Here is a 20728-nt window from a genome sequence, read left to right as displayed (position 1 = left end):
CTTAGTTTCTGGTGATACAGACTTTCTATTTGAATTTTAGTGAATAGGTGGAAATAGAAATAATCTTTCTTTGTTTCTTCTTAAGGTTGCGCAGATACAGAGTCCTAGGCAGTAGCAGCTCGGACTCAGATCTTATCTCTCGTCTGGCTCAAATCCTTCAGAATGGATCTCAAAGACAAAGGAGTTCTACCCAGTGTAAGAGTCCAGGATCTCCACATAGTCCAAAAACGCCCCCCAAGAGCCCTGTCATCCCCCGCCGCAGTCCCAGTGCCTCCCCTAGGAGCTCCTCTTTACCCCGTACTGCCAGTTCTTCTCCATCCCGGGCTGGGAGATCCCATCATGATCAGAGGAGTTCATCCCCACATTTTGGGAGGAGTAAATCACCTCCTAGCCATTCAGGCTCCTCATCTTCTAGGAGGTCCTGCCAACAAGAGCACTGCTGCAACAAAACAAGCAAGAATGGTCTGAAAGGATCTGGCAGTTCTTTCCACCATTCCCCAAACACTAAGACTTCCACAGGAAAGAGCAAATCAACTACTAAGCTTAGCAGATAGGAACTGGGCCTTGACAGGTATAAAGTCTCCTCCTAAATCTGATGCATGTTGTGTCTGTGTACTGTGTATTTAAAAAAAAAAAATCAAAAAAAAAAGTGTATTAAAAGTTGTTGAATCTGCACATTTTAAAGAAAGTAGCCATTGTAAACTATTCATGAGAAAGCATTCTGTGTAAATAAGTGGCCAGGCTTTGCCTTAGAGCAGGCAGCAAGCAGATCCACAAGATGGGAAGTAGAGGCCAGGATAAGAATGACTGGGTAGTCAAAGAGGTGCAATGTATTTAGAGTGAAAAAGTTTCTTGAAGGTGAGTTTTTTAAAATGGTAATAATCTTGATGTATTTAGTTTCCCTAGTTAGAAGATTTGGCCTAATTATTTAAGGCCTTACATACTCAAGGAGTCTGTAAGAAAGCCTGAAACAGTTATTCCCAAAATGACATCACAACTTGGGAGATAAGTACTGCTCAAGCATTTCTTTGTAGTTTTAAAAAAAGCACACAGTTTAGATGATGATATTTCTACCTTTTAAATTTCTTCCATTCTGAGCTCCACTCACCTCTGAGTCACTGAGTGCTCATTTTGTCCCCTATCATGGCACAGATTTTTTACCGAAGTATCATATACCCTATCCCTTCATGACACTGATGAAATTTTAAAAAATAATATTTGACAAGATGTCTTTGCACCAATATTATTTAGAAATTTGTTTAGCAGTAATTAGGATCCAAGAAGCTGATTCTCAGTTCTATATCACTTTTTTTTGGGAGTCGTAGTGGGATTCTTCAAACCGCATTTGGTAGGATTTGGAAAAGCATTCCTTCCTAGGAAATGAGAGAAAGGAGTAGATGTATGCACTTCACTGGATTTTGCAGATTTACAGTAAAATGCAATGTAAGTTAGAAAATAAGAACCTTTCTTTACCCCCTTAATTGAACTGAAAAAAGAATCTTTGTTATTGCTGACTTTTGCTTTTCCATTAGTTATGGATTACTTAAACCACAGATCTTACAATGCAGAGATGATTACCAATCAAAATTTGGTTTGTTTTGGTCATTTGTTTTCTAAAATCATGAAAGATAAAACAGAGATGAAAAGATTGTCTACTTTGTGAACTTGATAGGATAGGGATGACAGAAATATACTTAACACCCTTACAAAATCTGAATAAGAATATTAATCATCAAAGAAAAATATACCGGAAGATATCTGAGATTTTTTTTTATGTTGGATTCTTGTCATTCTGTTTCCCAAATGTGTTTTTGATAGCCAAACTTTGTTGAGTCTCAGTAAAGTCCATGATGTTTCATTCCTCCAACTTTATTAGGTAGTTAGTTAGTAACATCTTGTGCTCTGCAGGAGTTTTGTAGGGAATGAAAGGTAGGGCCCCTTATGCTCTATTCAGTAAAGAGAGTAGTGGGTCAGAACAGGGACACACAAGAACGCAAGCCTGAGAAAGATGCAGCCAGCTCTCCTCCCTAATGATTCCTGTTGTGGGGACTCTGGATGCATAGGAGACTTGTCAATTACTGATCTGCTTGCTGTAGTCATATGCCTCTCCAGCCAGCATCTGTGCTTTTTTATTTAACTTCTGCCAAATGAATACCTTTGGATTAAAAAGGGAATATTTTGTCTCTGAGCTAACACATTCTAATGCTGCATTAAAGCTGCCCTAGAGCTGCACTGAATTTCACTTGCTTTGTCAGACTATGTTGATTTTTTTCTTTTCTTACTATGACTATGTATATTGTTTCCCATATGTAATGTAGCACAGTGTGGAACCTTAATTTCATTCAGGTTTCAAGCACTACAGATGAATGCAATAGGTAGGGCATACCTGCTTTTTTTGAAGAAACTGTACCATTGGAAAGTCCTATTCCTTTGTATTATATTGTATAATAGGTGCTATACCAATATTTGCATGTCCTCATGGTAAATTATATAATATAAATATTTATATATACATATATGTATATGCTTATATAATCTCATTCTTTCTCATTTTTCTTTTGTAATTTATGGACCACAAATAATAGAGTTCCCTTTCTGTTAGTTCCCGTATACTTACCTCTTCTATTCTCCCCCTACCCCAGCCAAAAAAATCTGGAATGCACAAATTCTAATAGCCTTTATACCTTGGTACAAAATTGAAGGACTGCTGATTTCTCAACCAGCCAATGTTTTGTCTTGCAGCTTGTTTTTTTTTTATTTCTAATTCCATGTGCACATTTGCATATGGAACAAGAACAAAGACTCAAAAGGTATTTTTATTTTTTATTACAAATAGGTCTTACTCATTTTTGTTTCATAATGTGAGTTCTTAATTGTGAATACTTGTCATATAGGAACAGTGACAAGTCTATGAATACCTAACGGATGAATGTGACAACAACGAATTCCATTTTTTCCTTCCTGTTTTCTACATGTTTCCATATGGTATACCATAAAAAAGAATTTGGTCACATTGTGATGTTTCTTGTCCTGGGCACTTGCTGGAATTATTTGTTAAGGTGGTGTGACAGCCCATTGATTATTTTTCCTTATTTCTGAAAAGCATTTATTATCGTCATGTAAGTTTATTCCTACGTGACATTGTCAGTTTTCATAAGTACTAACTTTATACATCCTTGCCTAAAAATGCTGAAGTTGAGGTGTTTGTATTTTCTCTCTAGTGTAACAGGATCCAGATACAGTAACTGCTTTACAGGTGAGAAAGAATATAGCACCGATTTTATGTTGTCTCCAAAGTACAGGCTTGTCCATTGTTAGACATTACTATGTAAAATAAACCAATGCTGTAGAAAATCACTTGTACTTGAACTACTTGCCAATGTAAAACTAGTAAACTATGCCAAAAAGAAAAAGAGAAATCAGTCGTGATTGATGACACAGGCTTCTTTTGATGATGAAAAAGGTAAAAGGACTGTATACCCCCAGTTGCTTTTTTGCTGTGGATTCAACGGGGTCTAAGGAGAAAATCATGAAGATGTAAATGGAGGGGCAATTGTGAATAACTTAGCTTGAACTACCTGCTCTTCTTGAGTTTTTTTCTTGCTTGATGCCCTTCTCCCAAAAGTTTACAGAATTGCTTACTATAGTCTAACATAGCAATCAGTTAATGTTAAGTAATGGTCAGCTGACCAACTCATACATAAATATTAGCTTAATATTTCTAGAGGGCCTATGTAATCATTAAGGACTCTGTAAGCCTCAGTATTTGAATGTGGAAATGGCCCTGCAGAAAACCACCAATGTACATGTCGGTGACCCTTGTGCAGAGTGTGTGTGAATAGTTTATGGCAGGTTATCTGCAACATATTTTCAGGGACGGGGAAGATTTTTCTCCACTGTACAAAATGACTACAGTTACTCTGCATAGCACACAGCAGCTTATATAGGAATATTAGCTGGGAAATAATAAAATTCAAGGAGCTGTTGCTTTGTCTTCTTCAAGCCTCCTTTTCTTTGGAGGGCAGTGCAATGGAGCCATGACATGTAGCAGGTGCAGATGCTGCATGCTCATTTCCTCTTTATGGTGTATTCTGTGTTGTAACCAGCACTTTGGAGCATTTTTTAGAGAAACTGAGGCATGAAGCCTTTAAACTAAAATAGAACTTGAAATCACCAAACATTTCACACAGACTTTTGTGCTACAATATTGCATGGTAAAATCAATCTAAGTTTCAATCTCAAAAATCAATAATAATTAACCTCTTTATTAATTACAAATGCCAATTACTACTTAGGTAAAACCCTGCTAGAGTAATAGAAAGTGTGATGGAGTAGAGCAATGTTGGTAAGTTTTATGATGCTAAGCACTTATCTACTGCTTGAGCGGGATTGGTAAGTGTAGAAAATTTCACTGCTCAAAGGCAAGATGAGGTCTTAACTGCTAGTTATATATAATTATACAGAAGGCAAACCCCAGTGTGACACAAGGCATTCATTACAGCCACCAGCCACATCCTGTCGTGGGAAGTCTGGACATATTCTTACCTTGAAGCCTGCATGTTTGAGATCAAGCTTTCTTGCATACCTCACTAAACAGTCTTGATGTATAAGAGAGGATTTGGTCCTATATATTTAAAAAAAGCTTGAAATATTTTTCATCTGAAAAAGACTTGCTGGAGCTCTATCATCTACAATTTTTAGTATTATGGTATTAACTATTGCTGGGAAAACACACAATTTTGATTTTATATATATATAAATACACATTTGTACATAAGTGTATCTACATATACACTTATATAGATATTGTATATTATATAGAAATATATATATACATACATACATATGTGTGTATATACATATAGATAGGAAGAGTCTCAGCTATTCCATCCTGTTCACTGGAATTAATTTGGCAGAGTGAGCCAAGGCCTCTTTTGCTTTGATTTACTCTGTTCTCCTTTTCATCTACTGCAATGTTCTTATGCCCTAATTCTGATTCTGTGTCTTTTTCATATTACAAGGCCTGATCCCATAGCCCTACTTGGGCAAAATACCCTTAAGTCCTTATTGCAGTGACGTTTATCCAATGGTTGACTGTAATGCTTCTAAATTTTGGCGCTGTTTTTTTTTTTCTCTCTTTGATGAGAATGTAGATAAAGCCAGATTTAAAGTAGTCTTTTTCCTGTAAACAGAATTTTTCTGTAATGAACATTTTTAAGGAACACTAAGAGGCATAAATTCTGGTAAGAAGAATGTGATTATTCCAATTTCTTAAAAGGGTCTAATGGAAAACCAATGATATGTACCTCCAATTTTTATATATATCTTAAATGAGAGTAGTCTTCTGAAAAGGAATAGACAATAAGAGAGAGCTCAAAGTCAAACTTTTTCTCATTATAGGCCTATAATATGTGGATTTTTTCATGCAGGATTCATGCTGTGAGGTGACAAGAGCCATGTCTGTCTTGTCATTCTCAGTGAGTCAGGGTCTGCTTAGGTTAACATCAAGATTCCTGTGGTGCATTCTCTGTATGCTTTTCCACTTTTGGGAATGGTCAGAGAACTGTTGCCTGGATAAAGGCCCTGATGTTTATCCATGATTCCTCTCTTCAGCTGGTAAAAGCTTTGGGTGCTTGTTGGATGGTGAACATGGCAGTGCTAGATTAGCAGTTGAACTTGGATCTTGGGGGTGTTTTCCCACCTTGACGATCCTATGATTCCTCTTTCTGAAATTTATAGAACAGGGCATAATAATTTTATTCAACTTCTTTTAGCTAATCAAATAGGCACTGAACTGATGGAGTTTGTTTGCTGTTTTGCTTTTGGCTCAAATGTCTTTGGTTGTAATTAGTACAATTTTTGGTTACCAGAAAAGCTGGTAAAAGGAAGTGAGGTTCAATGTTTTGACTACATGCAATACAGGCATAGGTCATACTTAGCTAATCAAATTGCATAAAGATGCACCTCACATAAGAATACCTCACCTGTCTGATTGAAGCCAGTCTTCCTTTTCCCTACACATAATATTTGTGAAAGAGAAATGATATAAAGTCAGCCTGGATTATATAATAATTGCCAATAATTATCTTAAGATATTGTAAAATGCCAAAAAGTTTCTATCACTCATTTTCATGTGGTTTAAATAATCAGGCTTTTAAACATATCTTTAAGGAGGGGTTTTTGTTTGGTTGGGTTTTTTAAGGAAGAATGTACAGAAGTCCATTGTTTCAAAGACTGATGTATTAGCTTTGCAATGACTCTTGCCATCCAGGTTTGAACAGGTAGGCTGATTTTACTCTCCATTGATGATAACACATTCTTTCTCAACAGTAATTGTGAGAAACCCAAATGCTATGCTCCCGTTTCTCCTCTACATGAAGAGCTTGGACCCACGGGAGTTCTTGTTGTTCTTGTGCAGGTGAAACTGCATTAAAATCAGTATAGGGTCCTATTTTGTTAAGGCTCTTTTCCCTGATTAGGGACTGAAAGGATAAACTCTATAAAATTAGCAGTTGCTGTATTTTAAATTGAAAAATGCTTATTTTTTATTGTTACGATTATGACAACATGCCTCTGGATCTCTCCTTTTCTGTAAGATTTACTGTCGAGAGCCAGCTTTGGCCAAGAGTACAATGTGATTTCTTTTAAAACAATACCACAAGTGGGCTACTTGTGTGAGGTCCTGATCATCCACAAGTGTCTGCGGGAATTCAGCTGGAATTAATTTGATATTTGTTTTGAGATCACTTGATCTTTGACCTTTTATGTAAAGGGCCTATGGTAACAGCAGAACAGAAGAGATGTGGTGTAATTAGTTTGGTCTGCCTGGCTTCAAATCCTTTTAAATCCCTATCTGCTGCATGGCAGGCAAGGTCATAAAGGTTTGACACAAAGTGAAGTAGGATTCTTGGATTCTTTTGGCAATTTCACATCTATTTCCTCTGACTGGGGATCTGGATTTGTTGCCAAGCAGCATTCTCTGTACCCTCTTTATTTTCATTAGCTAGAAAGCAAAACTGGAAATTCTTGCCCAACTTTTAACTTTCTTTCTATAGTCAGCCCAGACTCAAGTTGCAGTGCTTGTGCTAACAGATGCAAATTTTCAAATGCTTTCCTATGAATATCCAAACTAATAAATTAAGGAAATCACCAGCAATGCCTTCAGACACGTACTGACTTTTTGAAGTGGCCAACCAATGGCTGCTAATCTAAAATCTCTGGGCAATACCACAAAGAATTAAATCTGTGTATTAATTTAAAATACAATGCTGTCACCCCATAAAAAATCAAGTACTCAAGAGTAAAGTCTGCAGCATGAATAAATTAAGTGGAAAGTGGTTCCAAGATTGTATTTTACCATTGAGGAAGACAAATGTTGAGTCCTTCAAATTCCCTTGCTCAGTAATTGCAGTTCTCTTCCCCTCCTTGGAAATCTTCTAAGCCATTCTTTTCATTTAAGTTTGCTCAGGCACCCAAGAGCATAAAGAGTTAATGCCCTTGTAATTGTCATTTGTACATAAAGCTGTAATTATTTATTTTCTCATTTGTACCATATCAAGGCTTTGTACAATGTTTAAGTTTTGTTTTCAAATTATTTTGTATTTTATTTTTATAAACTGGTTCTAAATAAAATATTCATTCAGCATGCAAAACTTCAATTCTTGATTGTGTTTGTATAGTGATTCATTAACTTATAAAGCTTTAGCTGAAATATTTTTCAGTATTTTTTACTATTGTAACCCTGTAATTTTAATTGATAAAGTGCTGTGGCAGTGATTATTTTTTTTCTCTGTTTCAAGGAAGTAAAAAGCAAGCGTGTGTTGGTACTACTGCAACATGAATCAGATGTTCATATTACAAACTTAAATGATTGGATCAATGGAAGTTTAACTGATTTAGTAGGTTCATGTGTTGTATATTAATAACAGAAAAATCCAAATGGGCCTCCTCAGAAACCTGACTTTCTATTTGTTCTTACCCCTTCTGTCTGTATTCATCTAAACAATAAATGATTGGCACAACCAGATCAGGTCAATTTGAGTAACAATACAGTGGTCCTGAAAAGCCGGCTGCTGATGGCATTCTTCCCTTCAAAAATGTAGTTTTTTATTTAGTCAGAAGTCACTATAATTGACCACTTCTGGGGAGAATCAGCTGTCTGGATGTAGTCACTGAGCTTTTACAGTCTCTTCAGGAGACTTGTCTCCCTCTGTGCAATTAACTTAAGCAGCAGATAGCAGAGAAATGAATGAAAGGAAGTTGTTACTGAATCTGAGTGCTATGGGGAAAATGCAGTGTTAAGATAACAGTTGCTCTAGTTTCCTCCAGGACCCTTTTATTTCTCTTTCTAGTAACACTAAGCATAAGTAGAGTGTAAAATCATCACAGTTTATATTTGTGGTTTGTGTGCCTGAATGTCTTAGTCCTGTGCTACCAAAAAATAGTATGCACTTTGCACAGTGGGACAAGTCTTTTGGGGAAGCCCAGAAGAATTGGAGAAAATTCCCTGGATCTCTTTCTCAGTATTACCACTGTTATGCTGTGCATTCAGGCAAATTTAAAGCCAGCTCTGCCTTTGTTCAAATCACTGGCAGTATTTTCATTAAGCTTCATGACCAGGTCATTAGCTCATTTATACAAGTAGACTAGATAGCTTCACAGGAGAGGAAACAAATCGGGAATTCATTTACTCAGTAACAGTCCAAGAAAATTATGTTTCACCTTCTGTTAGGAACAGCCAGAAACTTAATGGCATGGCTTCTGAATGGTGCATGTGATTTCAGTGCTCCCAACACAACCATCATTTAATCACAGAAAGGGTGTGTAAAGAAGTAGCAACCAACCGTATTAATTTAAAGATGAAAATAACCATTTTGCCCACACTGTAGTGATGAGAGGTAGCTCAGTTTCTTTCCTGGTTTAAAATACGTAAATCTAGAATGTATTGGAACTGGAAGAGTGGTTTTGATCTGGCTCCAGTATATTTTAGCAGTACAACTGAAACACAGGGAAAGAAGCAAGATCAGAACAAACAAGCTGATGAACAAGATTGATGTTGAGGCCTGGTTGTTGTGTGACCACCACAGTGTCCTTTAGTATTGCCTGGCTTGTCTTCATTCATACAGGAGATCCAATCTGCCCATTCTGCTCACAGGATCTTGCTGCACTTCACTACTTACACTGTAGCTGCCTCTCACCTAAATCAGTACTGGAACATGAGAAAGCAGACACAAGACAACTCTCCCAAGAAATGCTGTAGTACGCGAAATTCAAGAATTAACAGTTGCAAAAAGAATTGAAACGTCAAAAGAAAGACAGGTAAGAACTGCCAGTTGCAACCTGGACAAACTCAAAGTGCTGCCCAGAAGGACCAGGTAGATTGCATCTGCTAATCTACCTGGAATGTCATGGTTGCATGAATTAGCTTCTTTGTCCATGAAAACAAAATACAGAAAACCTTGCTCAAGAGAGTCCATCTGTACTGATGGGGGAGAAGTAATGCTTCTAACAGGTTAATTTGGAAAGCTTTTAACAACATATACTCAAAAATCTGTTTTAGGATTAATTCTTTGCCATTCTTAAACTCAGCAATTTCTTAATATCTGTCACCAATACCAAAACTGGAAAAGAGAACTTTCTCTTCTCCAAGGCATTAATCCCAATTAACATTGAGCTGTACATACATACATTTTATTTTTGTGAGATATTTGCCTATTTTAGTGCATCTGTGATGCTGAAGGGAAACACTTGCTAACAACTGATTACTCCGTATTCACATTCTAGTAGGGAGCAGTGGCTGGTTTTTGAAGTGCAGGTGAGTTAATTCAGTACACCAAAATGGTGTAAGGGCAGAAATGAAGTACATTTTCATATGGTGGTGTCCAGTCAAAGCTGACTGCAAAAGTGGTATACCTTATGCTATGATTACATGTTCTTCTGCTTCTAGGAGAGGGGTAATTTAATTGTGATTCTCTATGTTATTTGTATTTGCTGAATTCCTGCTGCAGGAATGCTTGTGCAAACTGACTGTAACACTAGATGCAGCTAGTCACTGCTATAGGTCAAATTTTATCTGTAGAACCTTTTTAATGTTGGTGATAAATGTTTAAGAAGAGAACCTGTATGATTTTTCAAATCATTGGACAGAATTTCAGGTGTGAGTGTTTTTGTTTGCCCTCCAGTACAGATGCCAGATATAAGAAAATTGCACCTCTGCTACTTCTGAACTGTGCAAAGTAGAGTGGCTTTAATATATAAGCCTGAAACACAAAATAGTGCCCATGAAAATAGTTTTCCCTTTCTTAATGTGAAATAGCAATTTTTTTTTTTTGGCATGAAGATAAAATGATTTTTGCTTGTTTCAGAGTTGACACCAGGTTACATTTTGCTCCAACTCTTCCTCACCTTTCTTTTTCCTTGACTATATAGTTACGAGAAAGGAAATTATAATGAAAGCTCCCTAAACTATGCAGGAGCATTTGTCTGGAATGAAGTAAGCTCCTGCCTCCTGTAATTTAACAGCAAATCTGACTTCAATTTCATGTAAAACAATACAAAGCTTTTTGTTCTCTGTATTTCAAATACTGTGGTATTGATTCTGTAAGGCTTACAAAATCAGATGAAGATACAGCCTACATATAACCTGTATGTCAGAAACAGGCATCACCCATCCATTCCTCATTTTTCTGTATTTCTCTGCTTTAACCATGTGACAGAAAGAGACTACCCTGCCAGTGCAGTAAAACACAATGTCTCTGAAAGGAAGGTGCATTTGACAAGCTAAGAATGAACAACAGCTAAGTGGAACAATGCTGGGTGAATTCTGAGGACGCTCATGAATGCCTCAGTCCTAAACCATTCCTAGAATAATCAAGTATCTCAAACTCCTCCTGTGATGCCCTGCACACCTCAGACTTAAAAAAACTCAACAACAACAACCAAGCAAACACCCCCAACATTTTAACTATTAGAAAAGGGAAGTACTTAAAAAACCAGCTACTTCTGAGGTTTGTTTAATCCAAGAACCAAGTAACTTGTGTAAGATAGCTCCTGGTGGTAGTAACCGTAATGTTACTCATAATGTTACTTTTTTTACCCCACGCTCATGCCTTTTATTTTTAACAAGGTGACATTAAACAAAGGACGATACAGACCAAAAGTCTTAGTCAAAATAAATGTTTGTTTTTTTAAGAGAATAAGAGGATAAAGAAAAGAGAAGAAATTTATTAGCCAACTGCAACAGAGTTAAGTGGAGACTGGTAATTAGTGTTTAATGCCACCTATAGCAAAATGTTTCCCACTGGGAAAAACATGGGAGGTAAGTCCACTTTGCTCCTTCAAAGTCACAGGCCGGAGCAGAACAGACATCAGCACCCAACAACACAGTCGTTTTACATATATTCAAGTTTTTACACATCTGCAAAGCAGAAGTAGTAGCAGCCATTTGGATGTTCTTTCTTAATGGTTCTCAGGGGGGGCCTGGGAAACTCGGAAGGACCTGGTTCTTGTGACATGGAGCTGGAGCTGCAGCTGCTGCTTCTAGCCACCTGTGCTCTAGCTCTGTCCTTAGCAGGGGAGAGCTGGGGGGATCCTGGGCTCAGGTACCCAGCTGTGGTCTGAGTAGATGCAGTGGCATGTGTGGTTGGGCCAGTGTTGTTTTTCACATAGACATTCTTGATAGCAACAAGCGTATGTGCCATGATGCTGATGCTGTTACTCAGATCTTGCATGCCTTGCTGCAGCAGCCGAAGATTGTGGTTGACACTGTCAAAGCCAGACTGGATCACCTGTATTTGGGTCTGCTGAATCTGCAGTAGGTCCTCTTCAGTCATTTCATTTTGGTCGGCCTGGGACCTGCCTTTTGTTTTAGCTTTTACTTTCCCAGAGGAACCACCACCTGATGTCCCCAGAAACGGCAGTTCTTCTTGACTAGGTGGAACCACTACCATGTCCTCAGAGCTTTCTTCTGGCTCTACTACCTTCACCACTATTTCTTCTTTGAGGTTCATCTGCTCAAGACTGGATTGATGAGATGAGCCAGGACTGCCATTAAACCCTAGAAGAGGTGTGGGGGGCAGGGGGTGGGAAGAAAAACAAAGTAAAGCCCATGAGAAACTTCATAACTTCAGTGGTGACATTTTTTCATCCACTAAGCACTAACACTAGTCCTTGAACAAGACACTCAAACTCACACTATGTTATCTTTGATAGCTTTAGAATACAAATTACCTTGATAGGTGGTAAGAAAACCATAAACACACATTCACCAGTTAACCATGTATCTGCATACTAGTTTCCTTACCACCACAGAAGCCAACCTTTAGGATCCCAGAGACAAAGTTCACTGCAAGCTCATTTCATGCTCTATCGTGCATGCAGTAAACGGTAAGAGCATTGATGAAAACACTGTGATTGCAAGAATCCCTTGGTATTCCAGCGTGCTAGGACGGTATCTCTGGCACGTACGAAGTTGCGTGCTTGCAGCACTTTGTACTGACTGGACCTGCGTGCTGCCATGGCTTTTTGCATTTGCAAGAAAAATTACTGCAATAGTGAAGATCGATGGCCTCGTAGATGGGCAGCATCTGCTACGAGACGCGGTTTTTACTCTTAGGTGCTGTTCTCAGGCACTCCTATGACCTAGAGCACGAAGCCTCACAGCTCTGTGTGCGTGTGCATGTACGTTTTGCCTTTTCAAGGATCCGAAGCAGAGCTTTCCTGCGGGGCCGATCCCCGCGGCCCCTGCGCGCACGCAGCGGACGGGCAGCGCGGCTCCCCCGCAGACCGGGACTCCCGCGGCTGCGGTGGGGGGCGCCGGGCGGGGGGTCCGGGGCGGCGCCGCGGAGGTCGCTCCCGCACTCACCAATGTCCCCCACGACGGCGCCGGGCAGCTCCAGCGTGTCGATGCCGCCCACGATGGGCACGGCCTCGGCGGGCAGCAGGGAGCCGTAGGCGCGGCGCTGGCGGCGGGCGGGCGGCGCGGCGGCGGGCGGCAGCTCCTCGGGGGCCAGGAGGAGGCCGAGGGCGGGGGGCGCCGGCGGCCCGCAGCCCTGCGAGAGGCGGCACAGCTTGCTGCGGTCGCGGCGCTTCAAGTCCCGCCAGCGCTTCTTCAGGTCCTCCACGTCGCGGGGGCAGGCGGCCACCGGGTTAACCTTGTGCCGGATCAGCTCCCACACCTTCCGCTTCTGGCCCGCGGAGGCGCGGCCGGGTCCCGCCGCGAACAGCAGCTGCTCGTGCTTCAGCACCTGCTCGATCAGCACCTCCGTCTCCGCCTCGTTGAAATTCGCCTTGCGCCGTTTTGGCGAGTCCTCGGCCATCCTCCGCCGCGGGTATCGGCGGGCGGGCAGGCGAGGAGCCGCGGGGATGGGGAGGGGACGCCACTGCCCTTCCCCGCGCCCCGGCCCGCGGGCGCTGCCGCCGCTAGGCCGGGCCCCGAGCCCTGCCGGGGAAGGAAATACCGCGCATGAGAGGAAAAGACGCGCACGGACCGGCGCAGGCGCCCCGTGCCCCGCGTGTTGACATGGGGAGGGGGCGCGGCCCCCGCCCGCCTCCCCGGCGGGAATCCCCGCTCGGCGCCGCCCCCGCGGGAAGGGGGGACACGCCGGGCCCGCCCCCGGCGCGGGTTGTGCGCGTGCTCGGCGGGAGCGGGGCCGGGAATGGCGGCGGTTTTGGAGCTGCTGCTGCAGGAGGAGGTGCCGGTCAGCGCCGTGGTGCGGTGGCTCCGGCGCGGCCCCGGCCACCGCCCGGCTGAGGTAACGCGCGCTAGGTCGTCCGCCCGCAGCGCCCCGGCTCCGGCGGGGCCGGGCCCGCGGCGGCGCCACTCCCCCGGCGCCCTCCGCTGCCGCGGGCCGGGGCCGTGCCGGAAAGTTTGTTCGCCCCGCGCTGCTGTGAGGGGCCAAACCCGCGCGGGTCAGCCCCTGGGTCGGGCGCCGTTCGCGGCCGCGGCCGGGGCTCAGCTTCCATCGAACTGCCGGCGGCGCCGCCCCCGGCCCGGGCGGGCTCCGGGCACGGCGGCGGGAAGGCGAGGCCGCCGGCGGGGAGCCGCGCCGGGAGCTGCCCGGCGGGCGTGTGAAACCCGCTGGAATGCGCGGGGCCGAGGCCGCCGGAGCTCAGCGCCGCCGGCGCCCGGCGGTTTCTGGCGGGCGGTGGCGCCGCGCGGCTCCGGGCGGGAGCGGGGGGGGCCCGCGGGCGCGGGAAGCGCCGGGAGCAAGCGCCGGGAGCAAGCGCCGGGAGCCCGGGCTGCCGTGTGCCAGCGCGGAGGCCGGCGAGGCGAGGGGCGGGCAGCGCAGCGCAGCACAGCTGGTGTCCTGAGGGAACGCGGTGACACCAGGGGTGACGCTTCCCGCGTCTTTGTAGGGGAAGGTAGCGGTGAGAGAAGGAGGAGGCTGTCAGCACCCGGGGCTTGGTGGTGGCTCTGTGCAGGCGCCAGCGCGCCTCCTGGCTGGATGCTCGTCCCGCCTGGACCTTGAGGAGGAGGATCTTTGCGGGCTGGGAAGAGGGTGCTTGTTGGCTGAGTTTTGTAACGAGCGATTTGGGTTCCTGTGGAAATAAAAACATTTATAACTGTAGATAGGCTAGGAGTGCTTATGCTTCACATGGAGAATAACACGGAGAAACAACTGGTATTTAAAGCATGTTCTACCAGAGCCCCTCGCATAGTGTTAGCTGGTATTAAAATCAAAACACACTGGTGTCACCCACATGAGTTAGTCGTGTATTGCCGTCATCCTAAACGTGTGGGACGAATGGGCCAGCGCTTTTATGTTGTGTGGTATTTCTTCAGCTGTGACTTGCAGAAGCTGACCTGCAGCCATTATGAAGTTTGTGATCCTGGGTGGGTGAGGGGTGTGGAGGTAAAAAAGTTTGCCCTTGCAAGGGAATTTCTTGCTGCCTTTTGCTGTTGGTAGCAGCGCAGTTGCTTCAGCATGAGAAAGCGAGTGGGAGGTTTGCAGCTGGCAGCTCTTGACAGGTTGCTCTTACCCAGTTGTGCAGGAACCGAATCTCGGTTAACTTGGACAGAGAAGGATGAGTGAAAACAGGTTGTGCTCTGAAAAGTTGGAGAAACTACCCAACTTTATGCATAGCATAGACTGTAATCATCTTTGTGCCCCTATGCTAATTCCAGGGGAAGGAAATGCTAGGCTATGTCTTGCTCTGGCTTTCATGGCAGTTTTGGGCTGGAGATGGTCTTCTGACACCTCATGGGTGTCAGATATTCTGACCTGTGCTTTTTCACTGATGGTTGGCTGCTTGGCTCGTTTTCCGGGCTGTGTCAGAATCTCACACTTATCCAAGGAGCTGAATTGGTCGTTCAAATATGAATTTTAGTATAGATGTTGAGGATTGTGTGAGTCCAGTTACGGGCATGCTTTCGCTGCTTTCTTTCGTGCAGAGACCACCTTCAGAAACAGCATTTGCTTTCTTGGCTTTTCATCTAGTAGGGTTGTGAATGTAACTTTACTGGAGTATGTATGCAATGCTTTCAGTATTAGTAAGGAAAAAGTTGCTGCCTTTGAGAACTTCTTCTGTTGTTGCAAATGTTGCTGAATCCCATTGAGAAGAAACAGAAACCTGGTGCAGTGTTAGGAGGAGAAGAATTGTTACCCAGGGTACAAAACTTCAAACTGCACACGTAACATGAAGTAGTTTTGTCCTTTTAAGATCACCACCACCACCTGTTTAGATTTCAAATGTGTTGAGTCAGTGGTGGAGTTTTTGTTTAAGTTTCTCAAGTATAAACTTTATGTACCTTAAAGTTGCACAGTCGCTGTTTAGACCTCTGTGAGGTCTCGAGCAAAATTATTTAATTGAAGTGAAAGAGCTGCTTTGGTCTTGTATTTGGCACAGCAGGACTCCAAGTGCTTCAATGGTTGTTGTTATAGCACCCCTCTATGGGAGCAGGTGGCATGCACAGAGACCTTGCAGATTTTACATTTTTCTGTTAGAATTAGACGCTTTCAGTACTGATGTTTTCAAAATGTTGAACTTAGGGGTGTCAGTTGCTCCAATCCTCCCTGGCCATAGCTTCAGTGAGTATTACTGGTGTTTCCATGGAACAGTTCCACTGTTTTCCAGTCAGAGACTAAAGTGAATGACTCCCTATGAAAACTTGTGCCAAAATGGCTTGTGTGTAAGCTGATTCTCAGGTCTGTGACCAGCACTATGGTTGCTTGAATTTCAGTGACCTACTTTGACAAGTCATGTTGGTTTTTATTGTGTATTGGAATCCCATAGTTACTACTGAAATGTGTCTGGGTACTTGGACAGGAAGAATCAGGTAGCATCTTTATATTAATTTTTTGTCTATTTCTCTCGTAGGAGAACCACATCCATGAGAAGCTGGTACCTCTTAGCTTGCTTCAGAAAGATTTTGTGCCTTTTCTGCTAAATTTTTTAAGAGAGCAGACCAGCCAGATCCTGACTAATGGACCTCCTACTCCTGCTAAAACTCCTAATTCCAAGGCCCGTGGGAGCCAAAGGACAGGATCAGAAAGGAGGGCAGGCCATGCAACCAGCAGCCGAGTGCAGCTCTTTTCTCAAAGGACTTCAGTGACCGCCTGCACCACAGATACCAGCTTTTCTCCTGCTTCAGCATCCGGTGGTTCCTCTTCCTTTTCTGGGTCGAACCTGTCTAGCCCGTGTGGTGATTTCCCCAGCGTGGTCTCCAGCAGCAGCCCGAGCTTTGGGCACAGCCCCGTGCTGCAGCACGGTGAGAAGCGCTCCTCTCAGAGGGCCAGCCTGGGGAGCTTCCTCACGGCCACGCCTGACGCACTGCCCGCGAGACGAGGCCGCAGGAAAGGCAGCAGCTCTGTGGGTGCCCCTGGCCGGCAGGTAGCTCGTGATCTGGGCCGTTCCCTTGCTGAAGAGGAGGATGGAAAGAGTGACAGTGCATCGTGGAGCGGAGGGAGAAGGAAGCGGAGTGAAGTGCCTCTTGTTTCTGCCAGCTCCCCGCCCAGCCAGCTAAACCTTAACAACTTGGAGGAGTTTCCACCCATGGGTGCTGCCTCTGGCTGGTCAAAGTAAGAGCGAGTCTGCCTCGCTGCCTCACTGGGATTGTGCTGCAGGTTGCAGCTCCTTGACCAGCTGTTGTGCGTGTCCAGATGCAGAAGAGGCTGTAATACACAATGCCTGGCTTCTGGACAGCGTGGTCAGAACTGCTTTGTTCTGGTCACCATGTAGGAAGGGGGATGTTGCCTTGACAGGGAATCAGGTTTCCCCTCCGTGGATTCACCCAAGACACCTCTTTAGCCTCTCGATTGTGATGCTGTCTGCAGCTTGCCAATGCAGGGCTCAGCTGATATGAAGCTGAGCACCTTTGTCCTTGCGTATTCTAACAAGCCAGTGTTGTCTTGGCTCTTCACATTTCTCAGTTAACAGAATAGCAGTTGGTAAAGAAGAGCGGTCCTGGAAGGCTCTTCAACTCTACTGATGCTGGCAAAAAAATTTTTGGGTTGACCTCCTGTGGCTTCTGGTAGCAGATGTTAGTGTGCAGCTTTGTTTGTGCTGTATAATTGTGGACAAAATAGCAGGCTGTGTTCTTCTTGGTCTGCAGCAAGCCCTGGCCTCCTTGGTGACTTTGGCTAAGCTTCTAGGCAGCTGTTTGTGCTGTGGTTGCCTCAGTCCTTCAGTCTTTCTCTTTTACTCTTTAAAATCCTCATTACCAAATATAAGGCCTTTCTGTCAGCCTGTTTGCTCTGTATGTCAGTCATTGGTCTCTCAAAGTGGGGCTTCCTAGCTGGAGATGGAATATTCCAGCTGAAAACTATTAGGTGTGTGACTCTCTACAGCAAATCCAAATGCTGGTCTGGGTGATGCTCTAGATGATCCTTTAGCCGAGGGAGATAAGTTGTGTTTCCAGCACAGACAGCAAATATCTTTTCCTTAATTGCATTAATGCTAAACTAGGAAAAAGAAGGAGGAAAGAGGTCACCAGTCTTTGGAAATCACTGTTACAGTGATTTTGAAAACACCTTAGCAGTTAACGCGTAGCGACCAGCATTTCCTTGATGTTTTATGTTTCTGTATCCATATCCATTTTTTGAGTGTTTTTTGCTACTTTACCAAGCCTGTTCCTGAAAGACAGATCCAAGTGTTTTATGCATGAAGGATGGGTTTCCCTGAACTTAAAGGGCCTAATGTAACTTGGAAACCTGGACTCTCACTGATTGACAATGGCAACTTGATTGATTTCGGTTTTTTTTTTTTGTTTTGTTTTGTTTTGTTTTGTTTTGTTTTGTTTTGTTTTGTTTTTTCTACTGGTCATGTTAGAAATGAATTCACCTGCAGTTTCTTACTAAAATGTGGCATATCCTGCCCTTTCAAATTAGTAACATTTGGAAGGGTTGTGTGGCACTGTGTTATCTGTTAGATGGCTTGATATGTGATAATTAATTTTGCTGAAGGTTCAGAAGGCTGTTTTTAGCAGGCTATAGCTCCATGAATTTTTTTTCAGTGACAGAACAAAATTGATAACTGCAGGTACAGTTCAAGAAGTTCAGTATCCCAACTCAATATCCATTTTGTTCTGGCATTAGGTTCCTTTTGAAGAGTTGATTGCATACCTGTCTTGAGACCTAATTTTTTTGTTGTTGTTTAGCTTGATTTTAGTGGAATTGCTTCTCTTTTTTTCAGCAAAAGCAAACCATCGAGGCGAATCAACCCAACTCCTGTGAGTGCTGAGCGGCCCCTCTCAAAACCAAAGACCTGTTTCACTTCTACCCCTGTCAGCCAGTCTCCAGCTGCTCGCTGGGCAGCTGGCTCAAGCCTTGAGGCCTTTACTGCTGTCCAGGAAGGAAACCTCTCATCTGTGATAAGCAACAGCCTTCAAGAGGAGAGGGAGATGCTGAAGAAAGAACGGTACAGTCTGAGCAGGGGGGTGATTTGTAATTCCCTTGGGTCCTGGTTCCAGCCAGGGCAGGGTTAACTTTTGCAGTAGGGGGGGGGGGGGGGGGGGCAGGGTGGTGTGAGGCATGGCCAGGACAAAGTGAAAATGACAGAAGAATATCCAAAACAGATATTGGTGACCTTAAACTATAATTTGCCTAAAGCCAAGTGTGTCTGTGGTATCAGACTAGGATATTGAGCACCTAGCTCACGTTTGTCATTTTAGAGGTGTGCTGACTCTGGAACAATGACCCTCACTTCAAAAGTGTAGTCAGTCCTCACTGCTTTTATGAGATTTCCTCTTCATGGACTTGTATGTGTGGCTGTCTCCTGTGCATCTTTCCTTAGATTGCACAGGTGAAGCAATTGGGTGTAATTAGACTGCGTTTGAAGATTGTACCAAGACATTGGCTTGGAGAAAATGAGTTAGTGATGCAAAGTGTGGAAAGTGTTAATGGTCTTGCAGTGTAGGTAGACTAACAGAAGCTTGCAGTCAGAGAAAACAGGACATGAGATTCTGTTTTAAGGATTACTACTGCAGTTATCTGTTGAAAATCTCTGTCAGATGAGGTGAATTCTAGCTTCTAGTTTTGTCTCTGCTGTTTGGTTAGTGTGTGACTTTCATTGCTTGTAGAATGGTATCATGGTTTGTCTGTGAAGACTGATACTTGGAAAAAAACCAAAGTGCAGTAGTTTGCGCTATTGTTTATTGTTTATAATTGCTGACAGGAGTTTTGCTGTTCTTTGTAGGTTTTGTTCTTGGGGAAACTCCTCAGGACACATGGGTGTAATTGTTTTCCTGCTAGGTTTTGCAGTTCACTTCAGTGGGACCGGAACTGCCTGAAACACATCCAGTAGAGTCTAACGAGTTACTGCTTGTACTGGACCTGCAGCAGAACTGCTCAGGATTCAAACTTGCCACTCTGCACTTAAGTCTAGTACCTATTCCAGTCTGAATTCTACCTGAAATGTCCCAATAATGTGTATCAACTGAAGTCAGTGAAATAGCAGTATATGGTGGGCTGGATCTTGCCCATGAAATGATATTCTTATCTGAACCATCATACTTAAAAGCTGAGAGTTGCTGTTGTATCCTCAGTGGTGGTGGTGAAGGGCAGAAGTGTGGGGAGACAGATAGAGATAGTGCTAAAGGTAATCATGCCTCCGATATATTGCAGTTATGTTAATTATCCAAGAGTGGGAACAGCCTTGCCCTCACAGCTGGGTGTGATATATGAGTGAGTTAGTTGGTAGAGAGTCAGTTGGAGTCTGCTGTCTGTGCTGTGAGGAGGAAGGGATAGGAGGTTGTATAAGGAGTGAGACAGAACTGCAGAAGGAAGAGGGAAGAAGGAAAGAGCCAGAGCAGTGTGCATCTGCCCATGGGAGGCTACATAGAAAAGGTATGGAAGACTTCTAGATAACAAGGTACTGATACTTGAAGCCTTCTGATGTTTTATTGAAGCACTCTGGGTGTTGTGGCCATCTTGACAATGACACAAAAGTAAGGCAGCCTTCAGCCGGCTGGATCCCTTTGAGCAAGGGCAAAAGTTAAATGTCATCCTGAGGTGGATGACAACACTGAGGCAGAAGTGAAGCAGAGTCTAACTGCATTATTGGAATCATACCTTGGGTAAGGTCACAAAGTATTTAGTCGTGGGCTCATCCCTTGGGTGGGATCACAAAGTACTTAATGAATAATTTCCTTCAGTTCTACCTATTACTTAATGTTAATAATTTTCTTCAGTTGGTTGATTATATTCATTTTTATATTCAAGGAAGCTGGTGGCAATCTTTGTACTTCCATTTTGGGACCAATTGTTCTTCATCACAGCAAATCACTAGAAAT

The 20728-nt window shown here is 43.4% G+C and overlaps 3 protein-coding genes across 4 annotated transcripts in view; 2 read left to right on the top strand and 1 right to left on the bottom strand.

Moving 5' to 3' along the window:
- Window positions 1-7643, top strand: part of TTBK2 (tau tubulin kinase 2) — an 85726-nt gene extending 78083 nt beyond the window's left edge. For both annotated transcript variants that reach the window (XM_066188126.1, XM_066188127.1), the window contains one exon: window positions 86-7643. In XM_066188126.1, the coding sequence (XP_066044223.1) occupies window positions 86-554 (469 nt within the window). In that variant the 3' untranslated portion in view covers window positions 555-7643. The remainder of the gene's footprint in view (window positions 1-85) is intronic.
- Window positions 7644-11082: 3439 nt separating this feature from the next.
- Window positions 11083-13464, bottom strand: LOC136291749 (uncharacterized). Its single transcript, XM_066186885.1, has 2 exons — window positions 12863-13464; window positions 11083-12055 (listed from the first exon to the last, which is right to left on the bottom strand). The coding sequence occupies exons 1-2, from the start codon at window positions 13314-13316 to the stop codon at window positions 11409-11411; spliced, it is 1101 nt and encodes a 366-aa protein (XP_066042982.1). The 5' UTR covers window positions 13317-13464; the 3' UTR covers window positions 11083-11408.
- A 191-nt stretch (window positions 13465-13655) lies between these two features.
- CDAN1 (codanin 1) overlaps window positions 13656-20728 on the top strand; it is a 31784-nt gene continuing 24711 nt past the window's right edge. The window contains exons 1-3 of the mRNA XM_066188125.1: window positions 13656-13751; window positions 16318-17018; window positions 18631-18855. Of these exons, the coding sequence (XP_066044222.1) occupies window positions 13656-13751; window positions 16318-17018; window positions 18631-18855 (1022 nt within the window). The remainder of the gene's footprint in view (window positions 13752-16317; window positions 17019-18630; window positions 18856-20728) is intronic.

The sequence above is a fragment of the Chamaea fasciata genome, unplaced genomic scaffold, assembly GCF_029207755.1.
Source record: "Chamaea fasciata isolate MVZ Bird 193981 ecotype frontalis unplaced genomic scaffold, bChaFas1.0.hap1 SCAF_7, whole genome shotgun sequence".
NCBI lineage: Eukaryota > Metazoa > Chordata > Aves > Passeriformes > Sylviidae > Chamaea > Chamaea fasciata.
Note: the sequence above shows the minus strand (reverse complement) of the source record. Positions and strands in the feature narration are given on the sequence as shown.